General features: G+C 47.7%; 1 protein-coding gene across 1 annotated transcript in view; it reads left to right on the top strand.

Annotated features, from left to right (window-relative positions):
* Positions 1–238: 238 nt before the first annotated feature.
* Nid1 (nidogen 1) overlaps positions 239–26,789 on the top strand; it is a 56,661-nt gene continuing 30,110 nt past the window's right edge. Inside the window, exons 1-9 of the mRNA XM_015504343.2 lie at positions 239–556; positions 2,687–2,913; positions 5,222–5,604; positions 8,028–8,177; positions 11,476–11,727; positions 14,067–14,267; positions 16,010–16,255; positions 18,286–18,429; positions 24,358–24,483. Coding sequence (XP_015359829.2) covers positions 2,813–2,913; positions 5,222–5,604; positions 8,028–8,177; positions 11,476–11,727; positions 14,067–14,267; positions 16,010–16,255; positions 18,286–18,429; positions 24,358–24,483 — 1,603 coding nt within the window. The 5' untranslated portion in view covers positions 239–556; positions 2,687–2,812. The remainder of the gene's footprint in view (positions 557–2,686; positions 2,914–5,221; positions 5,605–8,027; positions 8,178–11,475; positions 11,728–14,066; positions 14,268–16,009; positions 16,256–18,285; positions 18,430–24,357; positions 24,484–26,789) is intronic.

Below are 26,789 nucleotides of genomic sequence, written 5' to 3'. Positions count from 1 at the left end.
ACTGGAGACTCCAAGTCTGAGAGGCTTGCCCACGCTCTGGCGGCTGGCAGTCGGCAGAGTCCATCCTTGGGATCTCAGCCCTGCTTCCTCACCAGTGCACCTTGCCTGGAGCAGGAAGGCTGGTTTTGTGATTCTCAGATTCCCTTGGGGTTTGTGTGGAGGAGTGTGGGTCCCCATTACAGCGTTCGGTGAGCAGGGCTCCCTCGGGGAAGCGGTCACCTCTGCATCCCCTTGAACCACACTTGGTTTCCCACAGGTCACCACAAATGGCATCATTGCCACCAGTGAACCACCGGCCGAAGAGTCGCACCCCGGACTCTTCCCACCCACCTTCGGCGCCATCGCTCCTTTCTTGGCGGACCTGGACACAACCGGTGGCCTGGGGAAGGTCTACTACCGGGAAGACCTGTCCCCCTCCATCCTGCAGCTGGCGGCGGAGTGTGTCCAGAGGGGCTTCCCAGAGGTCTCTTTCCAGCCCAGCAGTGTGGTGGTGGTGACTTGGGAATCTGTGGCCCCCTACCAGGGGCCCGACAGGAGCCCTGCCCAAGAAGGCAAGGTAAGCGCTGCTGTAGACACGGTGCAGACAGCCTGGACTTCTGCCTTGTGCCACCCTGATGTGTGAAATGTCTGCATTATTGATCAAGACAGGAAATGCCAATTATTTAACAGGCGGGTTACTGCAGGTCTGAAACTTCCGAGAGCTTCTCTGCAAGGGTATGCGAATATGTGTTCCATGCCAGGCACAGTGGCACACAGTGTAAATATGTAACTCAGGTGGCTGAGGCTTTGCAAGTTTGTTGCCAGCCTGGGCAACTTGGAGAGATCCGTCTCAAAAAATACAAAGGGGTATAGCTGGGTGGTAAAGTGCCCTGGGCTCACTCCCTGGTACAAAACAAAGTTCTGGCAGCAAGATAGCCTAAAATTTATAAATAAGTACATAATGTGTCCAATGACAACTAAATATAAAGAATGCAAAAGAATGCAAATCCAGAGAGGATCGCCACTTAGCAAAAACAGTGCTGCTAAATGGCAGCCCCTGGTGATCCTGATTCAAATGGCTGATGGTGGAAGGACACTTTCTAATTAAAGAGAGGAATTATGTACATGAAGTGGTAGGTTTTGGTGGCCCAGTACTCTGAGGGATGAGGTGGGGGCAGGCTGTAGCAGGGGAGGCAGGAACCACATGTGCCCCTGAGTGTTCAGAACACAGGTCTTTATAACCCAGGTGGGCTCTCTTGGGTGCAGCAGTCAGGAAAGGCCTGGAGACCCTCGACTTGCCCTTGAAGGAGGAAGAGTGTTTGAGTAGGTTGAGAAATGACCTACCGTGGCTTTTTGGGGTAGGCCTCAACTTGTCCTATGAAAAGTTCCATTTTTTAAATTTTGATAGGATAACTCGGTAGAGAGAAACTCAAAAGATCCAAAATCACACTAAGGGAGAGGTGCTGCAGACTGATGGTTCCCAAAGTGTGTGCCATGGACCAGCCCTATAAGACAGGCCTTGGGGAAAAGACCTCCCCTGGCCAATTTAGTTTGGGAAATCTAAAGTTATAGCTCCCTCTTGGTGATTCACTCTGAAGAGTCCTGCAGTAAAGAAACTTGCTTAAATGTGTTTAACTGAGCATTCCCCAAACCTTTTGGTCATATCTTCCCCTCACCCCTACCCCCAAATAAGGCATATCACATGGGGTATGACCTGCATTGCCAGCTGTTACCTGTCAGAGTACCATACTTGGAGAAGCTCCCAACCCCTTGCATAGAGCCTTTGCACGCCCTTCCCAGCACTGTATCGAGTTACCTGCAATTCATGCCCCTCCCCATTTGTACAGTGCTTTGCATGTTCTGTCCTTTCTACCGGGGGCATCCTCTCCCTGACCCCTGCAGGTGGCACACTGCTCCTACTGGTTCATTCAGGCCCTTCTGTGAGGCTTTGACCAGCTGTGGCCTCCTCCTCTCCCACCCGTCCAGGCACAGGACACTCCCTCCTTTGGCTCCCACAGTGCTTTGCACCTATCACTGCTGGGGAATCTGTTCCTAGGTTTTGCAACGCTTTGTTCACATGTCAGCCTCTCTGCCTAGACTGTACATGAAGTACAGGGCCATGTGTTGTTTCCTTCATGTGTGCCGAGCTCAGGGCAGTGTGTGGCCTATGGAGAGGTGTTAATGTGTAAGAACATGATTTCTGTCTGGCCTTTCACATGCTGCCTCAGGATGTGGTCTTCCAGCAGTTCTATCAACCAGCTGTACCATGCCCATGACCTCAAGACCAATAAGGAGTACAGCAAAGATTTGGATCGAGGTCTATTTTCTTCCCAAACTCATATTTTTACTACCACATGATGTGATTGGATATGTTTAACGGCCTTGGAAACAAAAGCCACTCTATTCTGTGGGTAGAGATTTGCCAAGTTGCATGAGATTTAGGCCATCATATTGAGGTCCCATCTGTATAATTTTTGGTCAATAAGGTAAGAGTTATGTAAAATATATTCATTAATTAATTAGGAAATGTCATGTGTGCACATAGCTCTGGAGATATTTCAGTGGAGCCATGATGAGAGAGAAGGTGAGAACAAGAAGGTGAGAACTCTCTCTACAGTGCTCTCTGTTCAGAGCTGAGAGAGCTGCACATCTGAAGTTCTGTAGGAATTTTGCCACTGGGTAGCTGAATTTTAACTCATCTCCACAGAGAAACACGTTCCAGGCTGTCCTGGCCTCCTCTGACTCCAGCTCCTATGCCATTTTCCTTTATCCGGAAGACGGTCTGCAGTTCTCCACCACATTCTCCAAGAAGGATGAGAACCAAGTGCCCGCCATGGTTGTGTTCAGTCAAGGTTTAGTGGGATTCCTGTGGACGAGCGACGGAGCATACAACATGTTTGCTAATGACCCAGAGTCGATTGAAAACTTGGCCAAGTACGCTTTCTTTGCTCCTCAGTGGATTCTTTCCTAATAATATTATTATTTTACCAAGGGAAATGCAATGGGCATTACAGATCATTCCCCAAACATGTTTCTGCAGATTTAAATTTTATATGTAGTTTTTCATATTAATGAAGTATGATTTTTCTAAAAAGCTTAAGGGAACATACTCGGAACCAACAGATATGCTATTTTTTAGAAGTCGCCCTTGTTGAGAACAGTTTCCACCATGTCCTGTAGAAGTCAGGAATAAGGGTCATTCACACCTGTCCTCTGCCAGGAACTGAAGGCTGATGAAATACGAACCCCTCCTCCCCATGACAGAGAGACACTCCTACAACATCGACTATGCTCAGTGCTCTCAGGCCATGGCAGTGTTGACCAGAGGGGAAAAGCCCTGTCTGGTTTCTATAAATTAAAATTTTTCCCTCTCTCATTTCTCTTTAAAAAACAAAGGCTAAATCCAGCCTCTCCTGATTTCATATTTTCCAACCCTCTGTGCTTTATTCTGTGGGCTCCTGGTGGATGCTAACAGCTGGTTTTATGATGGCAGAGGAGCCCAGGTTCTTAGTGCTTGCCTGTTTCTGTGGTATAAATAGTCCCTCTGCGGTCAAGTTCAGGCTACTAGTGCCATGTCACTCAGTGCAGAACTGAGAAAAGATGCACCTTATGTACACTCTCACCATAAAGATACCATGGACTCTAACCCCAAAACACGGATACATGTCAAGTAAATAGGACGTGATGAGTTTTGAGTATTTCTTGCCTTTTAAAACATATACTTTATTTAATTGTAAATTTATATTATTTCATTTTTTGCAATGGCTATGTTTAATAACTGGCTTGGAAAATTTCTAAAAATTCAACAGATTTCCATCATATAATGTGATCATTTTGTGTAATTTTGTGATAGGACATCTCTGATCACAGATATGTAAGAACAGTAAAGATCGTGGAGCGAGAAGTAGGGCTTAGGGTTATTCTGCTGCCCTGGATAAAATACCTTTGGATCTGGCATCTCATTGGCTTTTCACTACACCCTTTGAACACAAAATGGTAAATTGAGACCTGCATAGAATCCCACAGCTAGGGAAGTTGGGGTTTTAATAAACCAAATCTGCACTGTTTTTACTCACAGGGTGTCTGACACCAAATATATGTTTGTTTTTTCCCTCTCATACCAACCAATTCTCCAATGCTCTGGACACGGACTGTGAGTCCTGAATTTCCATTTCAACTCTGGCACTAACTTCCTGCAGTTAAGGGCGGCCCCACAGGTGCAGGGCCCAGCCCTACCACATTGCTCCACTTCAAAAACCAGGCACCAGCCCTACAGCCCCACCTGCACCTCTCACTTCCCAGCAAGGACTTGGGGCCTCCCGACTCTGTCCTCAGGTTCAGTTATTCAATGGAAGAGTTCACAGAGCCCAGAAAAGTGCCTTACTCACTATTACCAGTCTGTTATAAAGGACATGCCATAAGGACAACCAATTGAAGAGAACACAGGGCATGGTAGGGGAAGGGTACTGAGCTCCCAGGCCCTCCCCACCACCTCACCTCCCAGCACTGCCAGGTGTTCACCAACCCAGTTCTCCAAGCCCTCACATGTAGGGTTTTTCATGGAGGCTTTGTTACATGGGTGTTGGTTATTGACTGAATCCCAGCTGGTCTCTCCAATCTGGAGGTGGAGGTGGAGGTGGGGTGGGGTGGGGTGGGGTGGGACTGGGATGGGACAGAACCTTCTCACTCTCTCATTATGGCTTGGTCTGTCAGGCCACCATTCCCTAATCTGAGGCTATCTGTGAGCCCTCCAGCCACCAGTCAACTCACTAGCTTACAAAGGACACTTCTTTTCTATTATTTTGGAAATTCTAAGTGTGTACAGAATTCTTGAGTTAGGAACCAGGGACAGAGACCAACTGTATGTTCTCTGTTAAATCACACCATGCCATGGAGAGCATGTAGTGGAGAAAATGAATGACCACAGACACCTTAGCACGTAAGGTAGGGCAGATAACAAGTGGTCAGTACAGCAGGCAGCCTGTGAATCCTGCTAAAGTCTTTTAGACCATCTGGGAATGGTGGAGGCTGAGCCCTTGCTAGTGTTGTGCCCACTGGGGTACAGCCTCCCCAGATTGCCCTGGACCGCCTGAGCTCTAGGATAACCAGACACAATGGCTGCTGCCCTCCCACTCCATCCAGGCCCTGCTGGTGGGAGAGGGAGATGGGTTTCAGATCGACAGGGGTCCCCAGGGTTTATCCCCTGCTGGCCAGTTTTCAAGAAGCCTTCCTCGCCCCCTAGGAGTAGCAACTCTGGGCACCAAGGCGTGTGGGTGTTTGAGATCGGGAGTCCGGCCACGGCCAGTGGCGTGGTACCTGCAGATGTGAACCTCGGACCAGATGATGGAGCACAGTATGAGGAGGAGGATGAAGATTATGACCTGGTGACTCCTCCTCTGGGCCTGGAGGATGTGGGCACCACATCCTTCCCCTACAAGACTTCAAGGAGGGGAGACACTGACACATACAATGTCCCCAGTGTCCTCTCCCCCCGTCATGGGGCTACTGAGAGACCCTCAGGATCCTCCACAGAGAGGACCAGGTCCTTCCAACTGCCAGCGGAGAAGTTTCCCCAGCAGCACCCCCAGGTCATCGATGTGGATGAAGTGGAGGAAACGGGAGTTGGTAAGACCCCTCAAGACCAGTCAAGTTGCAGTTGGACCCTTGGGTTTCTAGAGGGGAGTACTGCTGGGGTGTGGGGTTACATGCTTTGTGTGGGGGCTTCTAAGAGTGGGTGCTTAGGGAAGAGGGGCTGAACTCAGAGCCGGGTGCATGGGGGTGTAGCCCTGGTGCCTTTGAAGAGCCCAGTGATTTCTCCTGGGATTAAGACTATGGTTCTAGAGACAAGGGGTGCCGGGTGTCCTCTTTCAAGATTCCTCGTATTCCATTCTGTCTGTTTTAAAGAGAAACATGCTTTAGAGTTATTTTGAAAGTCAGAATTTCTTATTTGTGACTTCTGAGATCAGAAATGTATTCACCCACCTGAAAAAACATGGTAAAAGTTCTTTTGGCTATTTATGTGGCTTATCTTTGACATGTATTTCCTCTTGGTTTTTTGGAATTAGAATGGCTGATTATTTTTCCTCCCAGGACCTCTCAGTCTCAGAGTTGATTTGTGAAGATTAAAAAATTCAAAATGAGCAGATGCCCTTTAAAAAATAGTTTCACAGGGCTGGGGTTGTGGCTCAGCGGTAGAGTACTCGCCTAGCGCGTGCGAGGCCCTGGGTTCGATCCTCAGCAACACATAAAAATAAATAAATAAAACAAAGGTGTTTAAAAAATAGTTTTACAGTTTAATATCTGTTAGTCAACTATATTGGGGTTTTTCTACATTTTGAGGAAAAAATAGTTTGAACATGATTTAATTTGTCTAATAAGAGATGTTCAAACTAAAGTGTGTTTTTTTTTCTCTTGAGATTGCTGTATAATCCTTTGAGACTTATGGGTGGGATGGTTTAAGCCTTTGAACCTATTTTTTATGATTCTTTACTGTTTCTACTAAGAAGTTATCATGAGGCCCCAGGAGAGTCTAGTTCTTTTCACACTCTTCATTTTTTTTTTTTTTTTTTTTTTTTTTAGTTTCTCCTTATTTGTTTTGATGTATCTCATAGTGATAGTCAGAAAGGCTGGTTCTTATTGAGCACCCCAAACTACAGACAGGATGGGGTGCTTACCAAGCAATGTGATCACTCACTTCTGAGGCACAAAAATGAAGGAGTTGAATTTGCAGCAGGACGAGGACATGGGCTTCTGTCTCAGGGTTCCCCATACACACTGCACTGGGATTCCTGGGGTGAGGCCCACATCTCTCAGGCTGTGGCACTCTGTCATGGGTCCAGTTTAATCTTCCGAAGAGTTCACTATGCTTATTTGCAGACATTGAGCCTGAAGACTCATCCTATTTCTACCCTTTCTAGGTATCTCTGAAATTCTCATTTGTGAAGCTGTTGCATTTAAAGAAGACCCTACCTAGCCCCAACAACTTAAGACGGTGTATTACTTGATACTGGAAAAAGCCTAGATTTGAACTCAAAATGTGTCTGTAACAGATGTTTTACTGTCCCTCTATTCCAGTTATTCTATTGTGTTTATTAGAAAGGTCAGCCTTCTGTGGTCAGCAGTGCATTCCTGGTGTTGTCTGCATAGTCACCCTCAGGTCACAGTGGACCCCCTGAGAGTTGGTCACAGCTGGGGCTTATGCAATCAGTGTCCCCTCTTGAGTCAGGGCCCAAGTGCTTCTTGCTGTGAACATTATCCTTACACACACCGGAAGTTCCCTTCCCAGCCTGCAGGACCAGTGGAATCTACCTGGGGTTAAACTTTACTTTGATCTTCACTGGTAACAGTCAATTATAAATGAGATCATTACTCCCTCTAAAAGTTCACTCCTCTTGTGCTTTTGAACTCATTCCAAATTAATTTGCTATGGATCATTAAATTTAATGGGCTAGTTCATGATTCTAATAAAATGAACTTGGGAGGTGGGAATTTGAACTAGGAGAGATTCTTTTTGATACTTGGGTCAAAGACTTTTTTTAGAACAACTGTAACTGAGTGATTATTTCTGATCAGCTTTTGAATTGTTCCCTGGGAGAAAGGAGGAGATTTACATAAATATGTAGTAAATACACATACTTAATGGTTGTTAAAATGGCAAATTTTATGTTATATATATTTTGCCACAAGAAAAAAAAAAGAAAAACAAAGATATATTTTAAGGTTCCCCCAAATGTGAAGCTGATCCTTCTGGCCACATCAGACATCACATTCGTTGGACTCTGAATGGCAGAGCTTCAGTGATACCAGGAACCCTGGGTTATAAGTGGTTCTAATAGTTCAGTCTTGTCAGGTCTCAGTTGTTTTAGACCAGTTGTGCACAGCGGAGCCCTGTCACCCTGCTAGCTGTGTACAGTGGGCTGGGGTCTTCCATGGTGAGCTGGGTCCCCAACGCCCAGGCAGGTAGGGCCCTGCAGAGCTTGGGGGCGCCCGGGGAGATGCCTCCTGGTCCCGCACAGTGCTGACCCGTGTGCCCTTCTTTCCTGAAACAGTGTTCAGCTACAACACGGACTCCCGGCAGACGTGCGCCAACAGCAGGCACCAATGCTCGGTGCACGCTGAGTGCAGGGACCACGCCACGGGCTTCTGCTGCCGCTGCGTGGCGGGCTACACCGGCAACGGCAGGCAGTGCGTTGCAGAAGGTAACTGGTCCTTACTGCTCAGCTTGGGGGAGGAGGAGGAGTGGGGTTTTGCTTCTGTGTGTGTCTATAGTGCAGCTAGTCCCAGTGGCAGGAGCGTGGGAGGTTTGTGCGGAGTGCCACCACTCTCCCCTGTGCCTTCCCCTAATCTAACCTGCCTTCCTCTGGACATGCCCATTTTTCTAACATGGAGAAGTTCCTTTCTTTCTTGTGCTACTTCTGCATCTTGGAGGTGACCACCTCTGGGAGCACCTAGTGTCCCTCTTCATGGCAACCCCAGTGCTGAAGTGTCACAGCCTGGACCAGGTGTTGTTTAGCCCCCTCACCTGCCACAGTCTCTGCCAGCCTTCTCCATGTCCTTGTCCTTGGAGTCTCTACCTGGTGCTGTTCACAGACCTGTCTTAATGGTAGTGGCCCCCGGCTGGACCCAGGGATGCTGGCTTAGCCCGTGGCTTGCAGTGGGTCAGGTTTACCCCAGAGGTCCTCCCTGTGTTTCTCTTTCCTGGTGCCCTGAAATCATAGCAGGGCTGTGGTGGAGCTTAGGGGTGCACTCTGTTAATCCCAGAGGGCTGGACCACTGTGGGACCAGCTCCAAAGGGGACTCTAGGATGGGCTGTGGGCTCTGAAGTCCTTCCTCAGAACTGGTCTTGATGCTCCCAGATGGTCAGAGGAATCTTCTCTGGGCAAATCCAGTTCACTCAGAGTGAGGCCAGAATTAAAAAAACAAAACAAAACAAAACAAAAAAACCCCCACTATACTAAGCCTTTGTCCTTTCATCTGCCACCAATTGCTTCCCTTCTCATGGGTCACTTTCCTTGTATGCTTAATGAGAACTTCAATTGCTTTGTAAAATCCTACTAAATGAATCCCAGTTGGAGAAATGTGTTCTGCTTTTCAGATTCTTTGCCATAGCTGTTGTTAAGTCAGGTCATTTTAATTTGCCAGAAGCAAAACATTGTTTCCTTCTGAGTCTTAATTAAAGTTTTTTTTTTTTTTTTTAATTTCTATTTTTTTTTAAAATACTACCTTCAGCCATGGAAGAAAAGTCAGTATACTTTTCATGTTAATTTTGGGGGTTGTTTTTAACTTCTTTAGAGTGTTTTCTATTTTCTTCCAAATCTCCTCACCCCAGGGATTGTGTGTGCCTTTGCCTCTTTGTTTCAGGCTTGGCTTTTATACCTCCCCACCCTGGAGAAGCTTCCAAAATCCACAATGAGAGCTTATTCTTAAAGAGCAACCTCATCAACCCCCCTTCCCCCTAACCCCCACCAAAAAGAGCAGAGCTCAGAACGCTGAGCAGTTTGTTTGGCAGCAAGCTTAGAGATCACAGACTGTTCAGCCACAAATTTTGATGTTATATACACACCCCATAATAGTTTCGTGGTTTAAATATTTGTTGCATTCTTGCTACTTAATTTTTTTTTTTCCTAGCTCAAAGTTTGATGGAAAGTTTCTGTTGGTTGTGTCCACTTGGCTTTCCAGCCTGTTTCTGGATTTGTTCTGGGATGCATTTTTTCGCTATTAGCCTGCTGGATTCATAGCATTCTCCAGTGTAATCGAACAATGTGTGCGGAATTGCTCTGTCAGATAGGACCTGGCTTGTGAGTGACCCTGTTTAGCAATCTGGGCATGTCCTATCAACAAAAAGTCACCAGAACATAGGGAGCCCCCGAGATATGAGCCCATCTGTGTAGGATTATTCCACAAAGTTTACTGAGAATTTACTAAGTGAAGAAACCTGCCAAGAACAAGTGAGGGGGATGGGTGAGTCATGTTCCTGGTGATTCAAATCCAGGAGGATAAACAAGATACACGCTCAGTAGCTGATAGAATTTAATTCACTGTCACATCTAAGCAACCAAGGTGACCTTCATTTTATCTTCTATTTACCTCTTCCTTCGGCGTTTGTTTTTTTGAGATACAGTTCACATACCTGATTAAGATAGACAATTAGATGGGTTTAATAGATTCACAAGGTTGTGCGACTATCGCCTCTGTCTAATCCTAGGACATTTTCATCACTGTCACTCTCAGCAGCCACTCTTAATTCCCCAGAGTTCCCAGCTGCATCCATCACCAGCCTGCTTTCTGTTCCTGTAGGTTTTTCCTGTTCTGGACGTTTCATATCAATGGAGTCATGTGATTGTGGCCTGTTGTGTCTGGCTTCTTTCACTCAGCACAGTGTTTTCAAGGTTTATCCATGTTGAAGTCCACATGAGCATTTCATTCTTTTTTCTCGCCAAATACTACCTGTGGATGGATAGTCGTATTTTGTTTATCCATTCATCGGGTGATGGGCCTTTGGATTGTTTCCGTTTATAGCTGTAATGAGGAAAGCTGCTAAGAACATCTGTGTACAGACTTTGGTGTGGACATATGTGTTCTGTTCTCTTGGGTATATACTGAGGAATTGGAATTATTGGGTCATATGGTAGCCTTCAGTTTTCTTATCTAAATACAATAAGAGCAATTTAATGTCTTTAGTTCTTATTATTTTTATTTATTCAACAATACCAAATTCATACAAGTTATAAATATTCAGATATGTAATGCAGAAAAATGATTCACCATACTGTTCCGACTTAGCTTCTGTTAGCAGTTTTCCCCCAGCTGTAGGCTAACACTCATGAAGGTAGTTTCTAAAGCCAATGATATTTTCCATGTGCTGTGTCAGGTATCAATCACATTGTTTCCAGTTGCCTAAAAGAAACTTCCCTCTGCCCCAGTCTACCAAGTGGCTGTGTTTCAGAGGGCCTGTCTGTGGTCTGTGACGCTCACCCTGCCCATATCTCTTCTGGATTGTGCTATGTGAAGCTGCAGGACTCACGTGTCCACCCTAAACTTGGGAAATAAGACATACTTGAGCCCATGGGCTTGTTTTGTGGATCAGTCGCCACATGCCCCAGATTTCTAGGGCCATTCAGTTTAGTTTCAGTGCTGTCCTGGAGAATGAGTAATTCTGCTCTTTTACTCTCAAAAGATCTTTTATATGATCTAAGGTGCTATTGTGCTGGCTAGCGTGTCTGTGATATTGCTCTTCTCCTGGAATTACTTGCCCCTGAAGTTCCAGATCACGCGGTGACTCCCAGTGGAGCTATCTTTCACTCTGTCCACTGTCAGTGACCTGGAAGAGAGGCAGCCACATTGGAATTTCTAAGACTCCCAGTGCACGGTCATGGCTGCGGTTGCTTATGTTTTCCCAGTGCTTTCTTCATGAATGGGTGCAGGCTCTGTGGACACGCTCCTTTGGAAGGCTTGCTGGAAAGCCTTCTCCACCTCTTCCTTTTTTTTCTGGCTCAGGTTCCCCGCAGCGTGTCAATGGCAAGGTGAAGGGAAGGATCTTTGTGGGGAGCAGCCAGGTCCCCGTTGTCTTCGAGAACACCGACCTCCACTCCTACGTGGTGATGAACCATGGACGCTCCTACACGGCCATCAGCACCATTCCCGAGACCATCGGCTATTCTCTGCTTCCTCTGGCGCCCATTGGAGGCATCATTGGATGGATGTTTGCAGTGGAGCAGGACGGATTCAAGAATGGGTTCAGCATCACTGGTAATTTACATCTGACGTTAAGATCAGAGTTTAACGGGGGGCCTGGGAAGGCCTGGGAATGAGTGGAGAGGGCACCCTGAGCCTGCAGGCAGCTTTTGATAAGCATTTTGTCTGTAGAAGGGTACACTATAGTTCTGCTCTGGAAATACAACGATGAGGTCAGATTAACACATAGTACTTATTAACTGAGACTGCCTAGAATTGTTTTGAACAGGGAGCAATTTCTTGGTGGCTATTCAGAATAGAAATCTCTACAGAGCAAGTGATGTCAGCTCACATATCCCCACAGCCAGAAGGGTGGTGCTGGGGCTTTCCTCCTCCTCCTTATCAAGCCTGTCTCCAAATTCCAAAGCAATCTGAGCTGACTGGACATTCCATCAGTATCTTGTCAGAGAATAGGAACCTGCCATGTCCAGCTGGTGAATTAAGCCTGATAACCATCACCCTCAGGATCTTAGGAAGCCATGAAGGCTCTTGGAGGCTGTGCCCTGTTGAGGAAAGTGCAGGCCTTCATGGATATGTGGGCAGATAACTGGGGGATATTCCCTTGGTGTGATGGGAGCCCCTCCTTTGCTGTGCCAAGGCCAGTCCACCTGAGGGTGCCAGGGCCCATTCCTGGACACAGCTGGGTGGAGGAGCCTCATCCTTCATCTCTGGGCACCTCCTGTCATGCTGGGTGTCACCTCTCTATACCTGCCTTCCCTCACTGCCTGAGGTATCTGGTTAGCCTGGGCTGGTTAGTGGACACTCTGCTGGGAGCAGAGCCTCTGCCTTGGCTTTACCCTGGTCATCATCCATAAGTTAAATGTGAAAATGCACAATTTTCTGAAGTGTGGCCATTTAGAAAGGAGAGAACCTGGCGTGAACAGGGTGCACTACCCTAAGACTTGCCGGTTTGGGCCTGGGTCTTCTTCCTGTTCTATAGGCCTGTGTATTTTGAATATTGTAACCACATCCATGTTCTCACGCAAGCAAGATGCTCTTTGCAGACAGCTGAGCTGCAGCAGCCCACTGACCCTGCTCTTCCTAGCACAGCTTCCCCAGGGTGCTGCTTGTAGTGGGTTACTACTAATGGGTGACGCTCTGTAGCATAGGAGAGGGGGAATTTCAAATTCCCTGCACCAGCAAACCTTTGTAACTCTTAATTTCTCCAGGACTTATGTTATTAATTGGATATTTCCCTGGAAATTGGGTAATGACAAAGCAGAAGTTGTCACACGTTTCCTGCAAAAGGCAATTTAGTAAACACTTAAAGCTTGGCCCGAATATTTTAGGCTGCATGGCTTCTGTTGCAGCCACTCAACTCTGTTACTGCAGAGAGAAAGCAACCGTCGACAGTATGTACACGGAGGAGGCTATGTTTCAGTAAAACCTTATTAATGGGCATTGAAGTTTCAATTTCATATATTTTTCACATGAAACAACATTCTTATTTTGATTATTTTTAACCATTTTAAAACGTAAAGAGCATTCTTCTCTTGAGATTGATGCAAAGGAGGCAGCCCTTGTGGCCCAGCCCGGGGGCCTGGTTTGCTGTCCCCTCCTGTGGTGGGGGCATGCCCTTGTGGAGGAGGAAATCGGCTGGACGAGGGGGAGCATTCCCCTGCCTGTCTGGGCTGCTGCCTTGCTCAGACCAGGGGGAGGTCCCAGCTCAACACCAAAGCCAGTGATCTCAGGGTGGTATCTGGTACTGTTGATGGTTTTCCCTGAGCAATGGGCCCATCCTGACTGGGACTTAGCTGTTTCAAAATTTATCACCTTACTGTCATCACAGAATGCTGGACAATTGTGCAGAACATTTGTTTTTTAATTTTTTTTCACTTGTAGATGGACATCATACCTTTATTTTATTTATTTTTTATGCGGTGCTGAGAATCCAACCCAGTGCCTCACACATGCTAGGCAAGCACTGAGCCACAACCCCAGCCCCCAAACACTTTTTAACATATTTCCTGTCCTCTAATCCCTATAAGATAGATTGTCCCTCTTTTATAATATCAGGAAATGGAGGCTCAGAGGAGTTAAGCAACTTATTCAAGTTCACCCAGCCAGAAGGAGGCATGCTGGGAGCAGACACAAGTCCCCTGCTTTTTCTGACCCAGCCTGGAGCCAGTACATTGAGATGCTGGTGTGTGGCTGGGAAGCGACTTCTGTCCTCTGCGAGGCTTTATTGGACCACTGGGATTCCTCAGTGTCTCCAGCCCCATGTCCTACCAGCCAGGCTGAAGCACCTTCAGAGGAGGTCCCTGCCCACCCGCACCTTGTGGCATTGCCCTCGAGCCTGTGATGGGAAGGAGGGTGGCCTGACCGTGGAATGACAGGCCACTGTTGCTTTCCAGGGGGCGAGTTCACCCGGCAGGCTGAAGTGACCTTTGTGGGCCACCCTGGCAAGCTGGTCATCAAGCAGCAGTTCAGTGGTATCGACGAGCACGGGCACCTGACCATCGACACGGAGCTGGAGGGCCGCCTGCCGCAGATCCCGTTCGGCTCCTCTGTGCACATGGAGCCTTACACAGAGCTCTACCACTACTCCAGCTCTGGTGAGTCCCAGCCTGGGCCAGCCCAGGGACAGCGCCACATTACCCTGTGCTCCAACCAGCTTTGTGCCCTCGTGGGCCTGGCCACTCTGGGGTCTGGAGGGGATTATGCAGACCTTCGCTTATTACACTTTCTGTCCCCCAGTGATAGACATGGGGCGTACTTGTAGGGAATTGGTGCAAAACAGGAATAAGCTTAACTTGGAAATTAATTTAAGAGTAATTCCCTTCCCCATCATCTATCATCAAATATCCCAACATATTCCATAGTTCAAAATAAAATAATAAAATTTTACCGTAATAAACATCTATCTGTAGCTTTTAAACTGCATTTATTCTCCATTTGTTACCAAGAAGAATTCCACACACCATGTATCCAGCTTTATCCATTGTTAACATTTTGCCGGGTCTCTGCGTGTGCATGTGTGTGTGTTTATGTGTGTGAACATGTATGCAGTTTTTTTCCTGACCATTTGAGAGTGGGTTGTATACATCACAGTAGTTCATCTCCTAAACACTTCATGTGTTTTTCCTAAGAACAAAGACATTCTACATTATAACAATCAAAATCAGGAAATTTAATACTGATATGATTATACAACTTATAATCGGATGTATTATTTTATTTAGATCAGTTCTGCTGGATGCCTGTTAATTTAAGTCCTTATCCTGTGTTCTAAAGTTCAGGCTATTTCCAGCTGTCCTCTCATGAGGAGTTGAAATGACCATCTTCATATAACTCTTGGCCAGATTTCTGACTTTTCTGAGACTCAGTTCCTAGAAACAGAGGTACTCAGTCAAACAATAGGACTTTATTTAGAAGGCCCCTATGAAATCACTGTCCAGAGCCCTGGGCTTGGTCCAGTCCTGGGGTGGGAGCCTGTGGGGGAGCCCCAGGGCCGTGGGGCGCAGCCTGCCGGGCCAGATGGCCTTTCTGGCAGGCGGCGTGTGGGAGCGGGACAAGAGGCGGCCACTGACTGGTGTTTACCCTTTGGCTTTCATATTTCTATTATGGAGCAAACTGCAGCAGAGCACAAAACTATAAAGAGTCTTTTATACTTTTTTTAAAAATAGGAAGTGGAGGGTTTCGTCGCATGGGCGAATAGCAGCTGTTCTGTGTTGGGGTGGCCTTTCCTCTCCTCTGCTGAGGTTTGCTCAGGACACTTGAGTAGTTTTGCCAAAACTGGCTGCTAAGATGCATTTAGTTTTCCATTTTTTAAAATATGACAGCACTGCTTTATTGGGGTGGTGTGGTGCAAACCCTGTTTACTGACTCCTAAGTGAAGTCAACTACAGAAAGCAGGGAGCATGCTGCTTGTCATATAGTGAGTGCTCAGGAAATGGTGGTTGTCTTGGTAATAGGGTTTGCTTGCTTCCCCAAATTTTACCTATGTGACTTCATCTAATCTGTACCCAGCTCATTCTGCAAAAGAAACCGAAGCTAGTGCTGCTGGCAGCCGGTGGGCGGTCTCATCCAGGTCTGTCTCCTGAGCTCTTCCTGCCAGACGTTGCCTCTAGTTCTGGGAGTCCTAGGCACCTACAGAGAGTTACTTGATTCACAAAGGAGCCGATATTAATAACGCTAGGGCTATCAGTGATGGTCAGGGACATGTGGCAGGCAGCGTGTGTGGCCTTCCTCCTCCAGCCCATGGGCCTGCCCTCTGGTTGCATCATGGACCGGACACCACCTGTGGTTTCAAAGTCCTGGATGAGGAGATGAAGGTCTCTGTCTTTCTCCCACCCAGTGATCACTTCCTCCTCCACGAGGGAGTACACGGTGATGGAGCCCGAGCGGGACGGGGCCACGCCTTCCCACACCTACACCTACCAGTGGCGCCAGACCATCACCTTCCAGGAGTGTGTCCATGACGCCTCCCGGCCGGCCCTGCCCCGCACGCAGCAGCTCTCGGTGGATAGCGTGTTCGTCCTGTACAACCAGGAGGAGAGGATCCTGCGCTACGCTCTCAGCAACTCCATCGGGCCTGTGCGGGGTAAGGGACGGAGCCGTGCCTCTCTCTGCCCTCCCTCTTTGGAAACTCCGCTCTGTGACTTTGGGGTTTTTGATCTCTTACTCTCCTAGGAAAACTGTGCTCAAATGTCTTCTGAAAAAAAAAATTGCTTGTCAACTGTGATTCTTGCCAAACCCAGTTAGGATTCTGCGGGGGCGGGGTGCCAAAAGCTAACAGATGAGTGACGCTTCGGGGTCCCAAGCAGCTGGCTTGGACAGGACATTTTAAATTTTTTGGTTTTGTTTTTAATTGGTACATTAATACTCCTACATATTAGTGGGGTATAGTAATTCATTTCTATGCAGGTATACTATGTATGATGATCAGGTCAGGGAAATTGGGTATTCATCCCTTAAACGTTATCATTTCTTCGAGTTGGGACAGTCTTAATTCCCTCTGTTGGCTATTTTGAAGTAAGTGCCGTTAACCTCAGTCCCCTGCTGGGCTATAGAACGTGAGGAGTTATTCCTCCCATCCAGCTGCACCCCATGAGCCCCCTTTCCCCTCTCCTCGCTGTCCTCTGGTTTCCACTATTCTACTCTTACTTCTATGAGATCAACTACATTAGCTATATTGAGCCCCCACACTTAAGTGACATTGTGCAGTGTTTGTCCTTCAGTGGCTGACTCATTTTATTTAACATCGTGTCATGGATGACAGGATTCCATTCTTTTTTGGGGGGGAGTGGGTACTGGGGATTGAACTCAGGGGCATTCAACCACTGAGCCACATCCCCAGCCCTATTTTTTAAAAAATATTTATTTTTTAGAAGTAGTTGGACACAATACCTTTATTTTGTTGATTTATTTTTATGTGGTGCTGAGGATCGAACCCAGGGCCTCAAATGTGCTAGATGAGCGCTCTACCGCTGAACCACAATCCCAGCCCCCCCAGACCTATTTTGTATTTTATTTAGAGACAGGATCTCACTGAGCTGCTTAGCTTCTCACTGTTGCTGAGGCTGGCTTTGAACTCGCAATCCTTCTGCCTCAACCTCCTGAGCAGCTGGGATTACAGGCGTGAACCACTGTGCCCAGTAGATTCCATTCTTTATAGCTGACGACATTCCATCATGGACGTCTACCACGATTTCTTCATCTCTTCCTGACGGGACCTTTCAAACACCCAGATACTCCACTCTGGAGGAACCGTGTGCTTAGGGCCTGAGGAAATGTGAATGAGTCATGCACAGAGCCCAGGCCCAGCTCTCGGAGATTCACACCCCCCGGCTGGGCTGGTGGAAGGGGCTGCCAGGGGAGTGCCACATGTCAGCGCCTATACTCCCATTGTCCCCATGAGGTCCTGCATAACTGGGGCATGTCCTTTTTCCAGATGTGATTCTTCTTCCATCCCCAAGTCACTTCCCCAACTATTGGTTTGTCCCTGGTTAGCTCTGGGACAGCGGGAAGTAGCTGAGGTTCTCCCTGTTGACAGCCATGTCTCTGAGCATCAGGAGCAAGCACAGCACTCCCCACCCTTCTTTTTTCTTTTTTTGGTACTGGGGAATGGACTCAGGGGTGCTCAACTACTGAGCTACATCCCCAGTCCCCCCGCCCAATTTTTAAAAAATTTTTGAGACAGGAACTCACTAAGTTGCTGAGGGTCTTACGAAATTGCTGAGGCTGGCCTTGAACTTGTGATCCTCCTTTCTCAGCCTCCTGAGTCACTGGGATTACAGCAGTGTGCCATGATGCTTGGCACATTTTTTTTTTTCCTTGAAGGAACAGATAGTAAATATTTCAGCCTCTGCCAATCACATACATCTCAGCTCTGCCATGGCAGCTTGAAAGCAGCCATAGACCATTTGTAAGTGAATGGGTATGACTGGTTGCCAGTAAAACTTTATTTTCAGAAACATGGAGGGAGCCAGGTGGAGGAGCGTCACAGTGTGCCCAGGAAATGCAGGAGCTGGCTCAGCCCCCACTGCTCTCAGTCACTGCTTGCTTTCTGGGGCAGGAGGCCTGGGGGAATTCCTGACCACTCACTGGGTCCCACTGCCCCTGCCTTCACAGATGGCTCCCCGGATGCTCTTCAGAACCCTTGCTACATCGGCACTCACGGGTGTGACACCAACGCAGCCTGTCGCCCTGGACCTGGGACACAGTTCACCTGCGAGTGCTCCATCGGCTTCCGAGGAGACGGGCGGATCTGTTACGGTACAGTCTTTGATTCTGGCTCACTGGGGCTGGGGCAGTTGGGCTAGCAGGAGCATCCAGATTCTGTAGGGCCAAAAGCTGGGTCCGGGGTGGAAGCGCAGGTGAGATGCAGATGTCGAAGGACGTACCATGCCTGAATGGTGTACGTCAGCACTGCTATCCCGGGTAAGGGGGGCTCCGTCCCTGTAGTACAGTACATGTGACGTGCAGACGCCCAGCTGCCAGCAGCATCCCTGGGCCACACTGCTCTCCATGCAGAGTGCACAGGGCTGAAGGGAGGTAAGAGACAGTGACATAGCTGTGGCTGGGTTCACCCAGCGCTGTTTGCATTTAGTGCTTCACAAACACCATCTCGTCTAATTCTCTAGCACTTTCATAGGATAGAGTCTTTCATTCCTCTTTTAAAAGCTGACATTTAATTGTGGTAAAATGTGCCATTTTAACTATGCCGTTCAGTGCGGTTAAGGACATTCTGCTGCTCTGCAGCCACTGTCCTCCAGAACTCTTCATCTCACACGACTGGCTATGAGCCTGTTAAATAACCTCTTCCCTTCCCCTGGGTCACTGGCCACCATTCTACTGTCCCTATGAATCTGATGTTTCTTGGAACCTCAAACAAATGGAATCACACAGTATTTGTCCTTCTGTGATGGGCTAATTTTACATACTGCAATGTCCTCAGAGTTCTTACACATAGCACGTGTCAGAATTTCTTTTTTTGAAATTGAATAATATTCCATTGTGTACACATACCACATTTTATTTCTCCATCTATCAGTTGATGGGCACATGGGCCGCATCCACCTTTTTGGCTGTTGCCAATAATATATGCTGTTATGAACGTGGTATACAAATACTGTTGAAGCCCCTGTTTTCTGTTCTTTGGGCTGCATACTCCAAATGGGGTTACTGGATTATATTGTCATTCTATGCTTATTTTTAGAGAATCCCCCACACTGCTTTCCATAGCAGTTGTGCTGTTTTGTACTCCCATCAATAGTGCACAAGGTTCCAATTTCTCCATACCCTTGACAGCACTTGTTATTTTTTTAATAGAGGCTCATTAACATGAACCAGTGACAAAGAGTATTTGAACTCAAGCCTGTGACTTGAGCATCTGCATTACTTTGCCTTCTTGTAGCACTTATTTTACTATTTATGACTTTACTTCAAAGGCTTTCCTGTGAATAGCTTGATATTTACGTTTGTTAACAATTTTAATCCAATACCAGGGCAAGAATGTCTGGCTCCTCAACCAGCACTACTTAAATCTGCAGTAAAGAACCCCCTAGTAAGGGTAAGGAATGCTAGACCTGAGGTTCCCTGGCGCAGGGAGGAGCGTATTCTCATATGTTTGCCCAGAAAAACAGGCAGCTCCCTCCACCCTTGCTTGACTGGGGAATCAGAATCTGGCAAGTCGACAGCCTTGGAATTTGGGAGTAATGCCTTAAACTGGAATTCAACTCCACTGACTGATTGTGGCTTTGGTGTGTGATTCACTGTGAAACTCAGCAGGTCCTGAGGCAGGGTACTGTGGCATTTGCTTCCGTGACTCTTGCATGCAAGGTGCTCATCGGGGTGCCTGAAGCATCGGAGGGCAGGGCCTTGACACAGAGATAGGCTGTGTGCTTATTTGGCCAGCTTGCTGATAGCTTTGTAGTGTGGAAGAATCCAATCTGAGACTCACCTTCTTGGTAACACTCCACACGAGAGGACACAGTGCCTGTTCACCTAAACTGTCAGTTGCCCAGTCTTTCCCTAAGGAGCGAGATGGTCTTGGGTGACTGTGTTGACCCAGGACAGTCCCTAGCAGCACAGCACTGTTTGGATATGCAGAGCTGTCCTGCACTGTGCAGAGGTGATGGACACCATGCACGGTGGGCCTCCTTCATTCGCCCACACCTCCTCAGTCCTTATGCAACCACAGCAGCTTCATAAGCCACCTGAGTGTTAGAGAGTTGTGGGAGACCCCAGCCTCCTGCTGTTGACTGTGACCTTCAGGCTGACTCTGCTCTTGGCACCTGAGCTTGGTGCAGAGGTGGCTTCAGCTTGGAAGGCTCCGCCAGACATGCTTCATGCCATCAGCTGCTGTCCTCGGAAGTTCTCAGAGGCCCTTGCCCAGGAGGGCAGGTGGTCACGTGCATTGCTTTTGTGCTGAAGTCAGTCATCATTCTGGAATGTTAGCTCTGTGGAATGTGGGGCTGTTCCCAGTCGGGCTGGTCATTGTTCTGGGTCACTACAACATGCTTCAGAGTGTTAATGCATCGGGACATGAGGCTTTCAATAGGAAATTGCATTAAGCAGATCGCTTTGTGTGTTATTTTGACCTGGGAAGTACCTTGGAGGAGAATGAGGATGAGCCTTTGTGACTCGGTGTGTGTGCTATTGATATAATGACTTCTGGCGTCCAACACAAGCTGGCTTGGGTTAGACATCTCACAGCGAACCTCCCAGGTAATTTGGAGATTTCCCGGTGAACCGAAGCACTCTCATTCCCTATACTCCGCAGAACAGTGCCTGTGCGCTTCTCAATTTGGAGTCTGTCGAGGCTGTACTGCATAATCTCTCATGGAGTGATTTTTTCGAGTATGTAGAAGGCATTTAACAAATCAGTAATGAAACATGTCTCCTCAAAGATCTGGCCTTTAAAAAAGAGCTGAATTAGAGCAACAGTTCTTGAAAATATGTGAAAAGTAGCCACTCTGAAAAAAAAAAAAAAAAAAAAGAATAATCCAGGATTTTGCTATTGGACTGGAGAGTGGTCATGTGAAGGGAATCTCTGTCCAGAGAGAAGGTTGACCGGAAGCTGAAGAACAAGCATCGTCAAGCAGACACCATGTATGCTAGGAGAAACAATTGTCACAGTTACCAGGTCACTGTTCCCAATAAAGAAAAGTTTAGGGTTCTGGCCTCAATTTATAGAAGAGAAGATTTAAATTGCACCTCAGGAAAAATTTCCACACTGCAAGGACCATGAAACACTCACAGGGAAATTGCGAGAGTCTTGTCTCTAAAGAAAGGATGTCATCCGGCTTGGCTTGTATGTGTACATCTGTGTGGTGGGGGTGGCTGTGCTGGGGACACTTCCCTCCCTTGTCCCTCTGCTCCCAGATCCTATTTGTCTCTGGTTCTGCAAGCCGAGCATGTGGAAAGAGCCTGATTGCTTAATGAGCTATTTCAAAACACATAGCTTCCCTCTCTATAAATGTTCCCGGGGAGGAATGGAGCTTGGAAAAGTTCCCCTGGTGATCTTGCTCTTCTGTCTTCTTGATTGAAAACTATTGCTCGGCACTCTGGCGCTGGTGGGGTGAGTCTAAGCCTGTGGGGCCCTGGAGCCTGTACAGTGCGTCTGGCCATCTGTGCGAGGAGAACCCTCTGGGGGCAGTGGTGCAGGGGTGGGCACTGGGATGTATCTCCCAGGCTGTTGATGGCAGCTGGCAGATGGAGTGGTGAGGTCCACCCTTGCTGCCCATCCCCAGCCCCACCCCAGCCCTAGCTCTTACTGTTCCATAACCCTCCAACTGTGATTGGCACAGACCTCTTGCCTGAGATCCTGTCTCTCTCTCTCACACACTTTTTAAAAAGACTTGACTATTACTTGGGCTTTAGTAGGAGGGATTTTGCTGGGTACAGGACTAACTATGGGGCTGATATGGCAAAAGTGCTTGTCCAAGAAGCCAGCAGGCATTTGTTTCACCCAGGAAGGGACTGGCTAGATGGGCTATTGGAGGTGGACAAGAGGCTTCGCCTCCCAAGTGTGGAAGATTCACATTAGAGCCCTGGGGAGGGGACTTCACGGGGGGAAGGGAGGTGAGTGGCCTCAGCCATTATGGAATCCTGTGCACACATCTCAGACACTCTGAGAATGGTGTTGGCATGGGGAGGACCTTGTTTCACCCCATTGATGGATAGGTAACCAGGGTTATGAGAGGTTAGGTCAGTTTTTTTTTTTTGTCTGCGTCAACCAGCCTTACACTAGTGGCAGCTGCAGACTGGCCCCCAAAGCTTAGTGGCCATCTGAGGGCTGTGTCCCTGCAATCAGCCAAACCCCTCACCACGGCTGGAGGTTGAGGGTGGATACCTGATAATTTTAGAAGTGACGTGCCTTGAGCATGCTAGGCATGCCTTTGGCCTGCATCCATTTTCTGTAACCCTCTGAAGAACCTTCAAGATGATTATTAATATGATTATTTACCAATGGGGAAACTGAAGCTGAGTAGTTGGGTAGTTTGTTCAAGACCACAAGAGCTAGTAATCAAAGCAGGTAGGATTTGAACCTAGCACATTCAACTCCAAAACATGTCTTCTGCTGTACATCACCCCAAGGCAATGGCTGTAGTACTGTCATGTGAAAGGACATCACCCTATTGGCCAGCTTTCTGTCTTATTGAGACCAGAGTTTGAGACAAAATTGGATTCTCCACTTACTGATGGTGGGTATGGCCTGTGCAAGCTGCAGGTCTCTGCAGCCGAGAAAGCCCATTTTAGGGTTGGCAGCTAATCACAGCACGATGCCTGCCACAGTCAGGGCCAAGGGCCATGGCCAGCAAAACTGGGTTCTTCTCCACTACTGTGGAGGGGCAGGGGCAGTTCTGAGGAGTGGACTGTGCACTCCAGTGTTGCAGCAGACCTCAGAAGCTTGCCACCAACTTCCTTCCAGCTTCTTGTTGCTATGGAAGGTCAGGGTCAAAGGAGTAGAATTTTTTTTAGATATAAAGAATAGACCCAGCAACTCAGGAGGTTGAGTCAGGAGGATCACAAGTTCCAGGTCAACCTCAGGAACTTAGCAAGGCCCTATGCAAATTAATGAGCCCCTATCTTAAAAAAATAAGAGGGACTGAGGACGTACCTCAGTGCTAAAGCTCCCCTGAGTTCAATCCTCTGTACAAAAAAGAACTCTTGCAGGAACAAGAGAGAAGAGTGATGGGGGCTGATGCCTGAGTAGGGGTTTATATAATACTTGCTTCTCCCTCGTTATTAATTAGTGGGTGCAACAGAAGGTGTATGCTATGAGTCCAAACTTATGCTAATCAGAGTTTGAAAAAGCACTAATGCTATTGGTCCAAATTTATGCTAATCAGATTTGGAAAAGCAATAATGGCTATTGGTCTAAACTTATGCTAATCAGAGTTTGGAAATGCTATTGGTCCAAACTTAGGCTTATCAGGGTTGGGAAAGACTATTGCTATTGATTGGCCCTGCATTCCTTGCAGGTCTGCCCCACTTCTGTATTCTTGCTGCTGCTCTTGGGGAGGTGGGAGGTTGAGGTCCTGGGATGGTGAATGCTCAGGGTATTCGGCTGTAGTACTGTGTGGAGTGGGTGCCACACCGAGCCTGGGCTGGGTCTCCATGGGGCTAGGTGTGCCCGGGCTTTCTGAGCCTTGGGTCCATGATGGCATGGCTGGCTCCATGTGCTGCCTGTACTCCAGCCTGAGTGCACTGCCGCTCTGCAGCTCTGGAACAAGGACTTGCCTTCCTCTGAGTTGATGACTTTCCTTTTAGTCCATTAAGCTTCAGATAACGTTCAAATGTTCACATTAGGCTCTAAATTGTCCAACTTTTCTTTATAACTGTAATTGGAGAAAGGTCACATTTTTAAGCCATAATATGTTTAACATGCTCTCAAGTTTAGGCTTTTATCCAGAGTCCCTTGTCCCTGTGTCCTTCAAATTTGTCTTTATGAATCTTCTGTGAGCAGACACGAACTCCAGGAGAGGTGGAGGAAGGACCTGCTTACTTAGGAAATGGGCCTGGGAACCGCTCTCTGAAGCCATGCACAGAAAAAACACATTCATTTCACTCTATTTTGGGGACGACGTATAAAAATCTGCCTGAAAATTGGTCTGTTCTCAGGGAGCATGCTTTCTATTTTATTATATTCAGTGCCATTTGAAGAGGCTAAGAGTACGTTTGTAAACTTTGCTGCAGATATTGATGAATGTTCTGAGCAACTCTCGGTGTGTGGCAGCCACGCGATCTGCAATAACCACCCGGGGACCTTCCGCTGCGAGTGTGTGGAGGGCTACCGCTTCTCAGACGGGGGGACGTGTGTGGGTAAGTTCTTCAGGCAACGTTTCAAAGCGTGTCACGGTGCCTGCCGACTCCTGTGGTAGAGGGATCGTTCTGGTATCGGTCCTGGTGGAGCGGGTGACCTTTCTGCTATCAGACGGGCAGTTTCCAGAGGACCGTGGACCTTTCCTCTGCCCTCCCCCTACCTGGAGAGTCAGGCTGCAGAAGTTTCATCTGCGACTGTAACACTGTCCGCTTGCCTGCTGCAGGTGTCCACAGTGCGTTTGCTTCATCATTAAGCTTCTCCTAATCATTCTTGGTATGCTTTTAGTGGCTATGAAAGCTCTTCCACTTGCTTCTCCCTCATCATTAATTAGCAGCAGTGGGTGCAGCATAAGGACCAATTTCGGGTATCTTTATGCTATTAGCTGTCGTAGACCAGATTCTCCATGAGTTCTGTCTAAAATCCCACTCCATCTATTTATGCATATTAATTTTATAAACTGCAGGTCACAGTGTACCGTTTTAGTCTTTAAAAAAAATTTTTTTTTAGTTGTAGATGGACACAATACTTTTATTTTATTTATTTTTATGTGGTGCTGAGGATCAAACCCAGTGCCTCATACATGGGAGGCAAGCGCTCCACCACTGAGCCCACAAACCCTGCCCAACTTTTTAGTCTTACTGAGGCAAGTGGATACTACTGACTAGGCTAGCTATGCTCTTGGTGGTTGATGGTTTGGTGGTGGGGACAACGGGCCAGTCACAAACAGCGTTGTCTAAACCCTTTCTTGTTCTGCCACTGCTCGTTGACCTTGGTTCCAAGGACATTAAGGTTCCCAGGTTTAGAGGGCCGCATGCTGGATGGCCACCTGAGCTCAAGCATCTGTCAGCGTAAAGCGGATCCTCACATGGGGTCAGCTAGCTGTCACTTTGTCCTTCCTGCCTGCGTGCAGCGCCTGGGGTACTTTCCCTGTGCTCCGTCTTGCAGCTCAGACGAGGAGCCAAGGTCACGGGGTGAGGTGTGTCTGTGGGTGGAGGGAACAGGCAGTTCTCATGTTTTGAGTGTGACCCAAACCATCTGCAGGCTCAGGGAGGCCCGTCCCCTGCACAGCTGTGATTTCAGCTTGCTCTGCTGGAGTTTTGTCTTTTTCCTCTTGACGGAGAACATCAGTTTCTCTGTATTTGGCCTGACTTCCTCCTCTGCTTTTTGAGGTCAAAGAGATTCCAAAGTTTGCTTTTAATGGCAACACCATCTACTGCCCATGTTGTCTCAAGATGGATAATAGTTTCTTTACCCCTCGGGTGGTGGTGTGCGCAGTAACTGAAATCCATTTTGGGACACGTGTGGGCAGCATGGTGGCCTGGATCTGACCATGCCCATTGGAGGGGCAGGGAGAGTGCTGTGCAAATGTCTGCTCCTGGTCATTTGATTTTTGAGGACACTCATCCTCCCTGGGCCTCAGTTCCTTATCTGTAAGGTAAACAGACTGGACTTGACCAGTGGTTTCCTGTGTCCCATGGAGCTCTTGGAGGTGCCTCAGGAGTTCCCAGGCCACAGGGAGGCCACAGGCAGACCCTTGTTCTTTCCTCCTGGTCACTAGCCTTCCATTTTTCTGTATATCAAATTCTGAGTGAGGTGTTTGAATAGTGGATTCCACTGCTCAAAAACAAGGGTGAGCAGTGCAGGTCATCACTGATCCCGGGGTTCAGCTGCATGAGGCTTCCTCCCATCCCTTCCCCCAGCCACTTGCAGTGTCCCGGGTACCTCCATCCGGCTTAGCCCTTTACCCTGTTTGTTAGCTCTTTTGGGAACCAGATCTAGCTGAATACGTTTAAATAGCTGGCTTGTCACTGCATAATTGAGTGTCACTTTATCTCCTTCCTTCAATGTCATACAAGGAAGTGTGGGCTGGGACAGTTTCTCTGTGGGACAGACTGGGAAAGGTGCAGAATGAGTCCTGGTGGCTTAGGAGGCTGAACGAACCCTTCCAGCTACTTGGGGCCAGGGTTCAGGCAGGACACATGGGCTGGTCACAGAGGAGTCTCCCTTCATGACCGCTGTCCATTACTGGGGCCTAGTAGACTCGCATACTGGTATTTTCTATAAGCCTATGACTTTCTTTTCCACTAGATGCAAACTTCTGTAGTTAACTGAAATATTCAAAACATTTTTGAAGGAGATGGGCCCTAGCTTGCCCATAATTCACCTTAGATGTACCTGAGTGGACATGGCCCTGGGATACTGACCATGTATATGGGGCTTGGAAACCTGGAGATTCTGCTTGTCCCTCAATAGGACATCTCTGCAGCACACATTATGCACCAGCCCCTCTCAAGGCAGGAACAGG

This window comes from Marmota marmota, unplaced genomic scaffold (assembly GCF_001458135.2).
Source record: "Marmota marmota marmota unplaced genomic scaffold, marMar, whole genome shotgun sequence".
In the NCBI taxonomy this organism is placed as follows: domain Eukaryota; kingdom Metazoa; phylum Chordata; class Mammalia; order Rodentia; family Sciuridae; genus Marmota; species Marmota marmota.
This window is presented reverse-complemented; position numbering and strand designations above follow the sequence as displayed.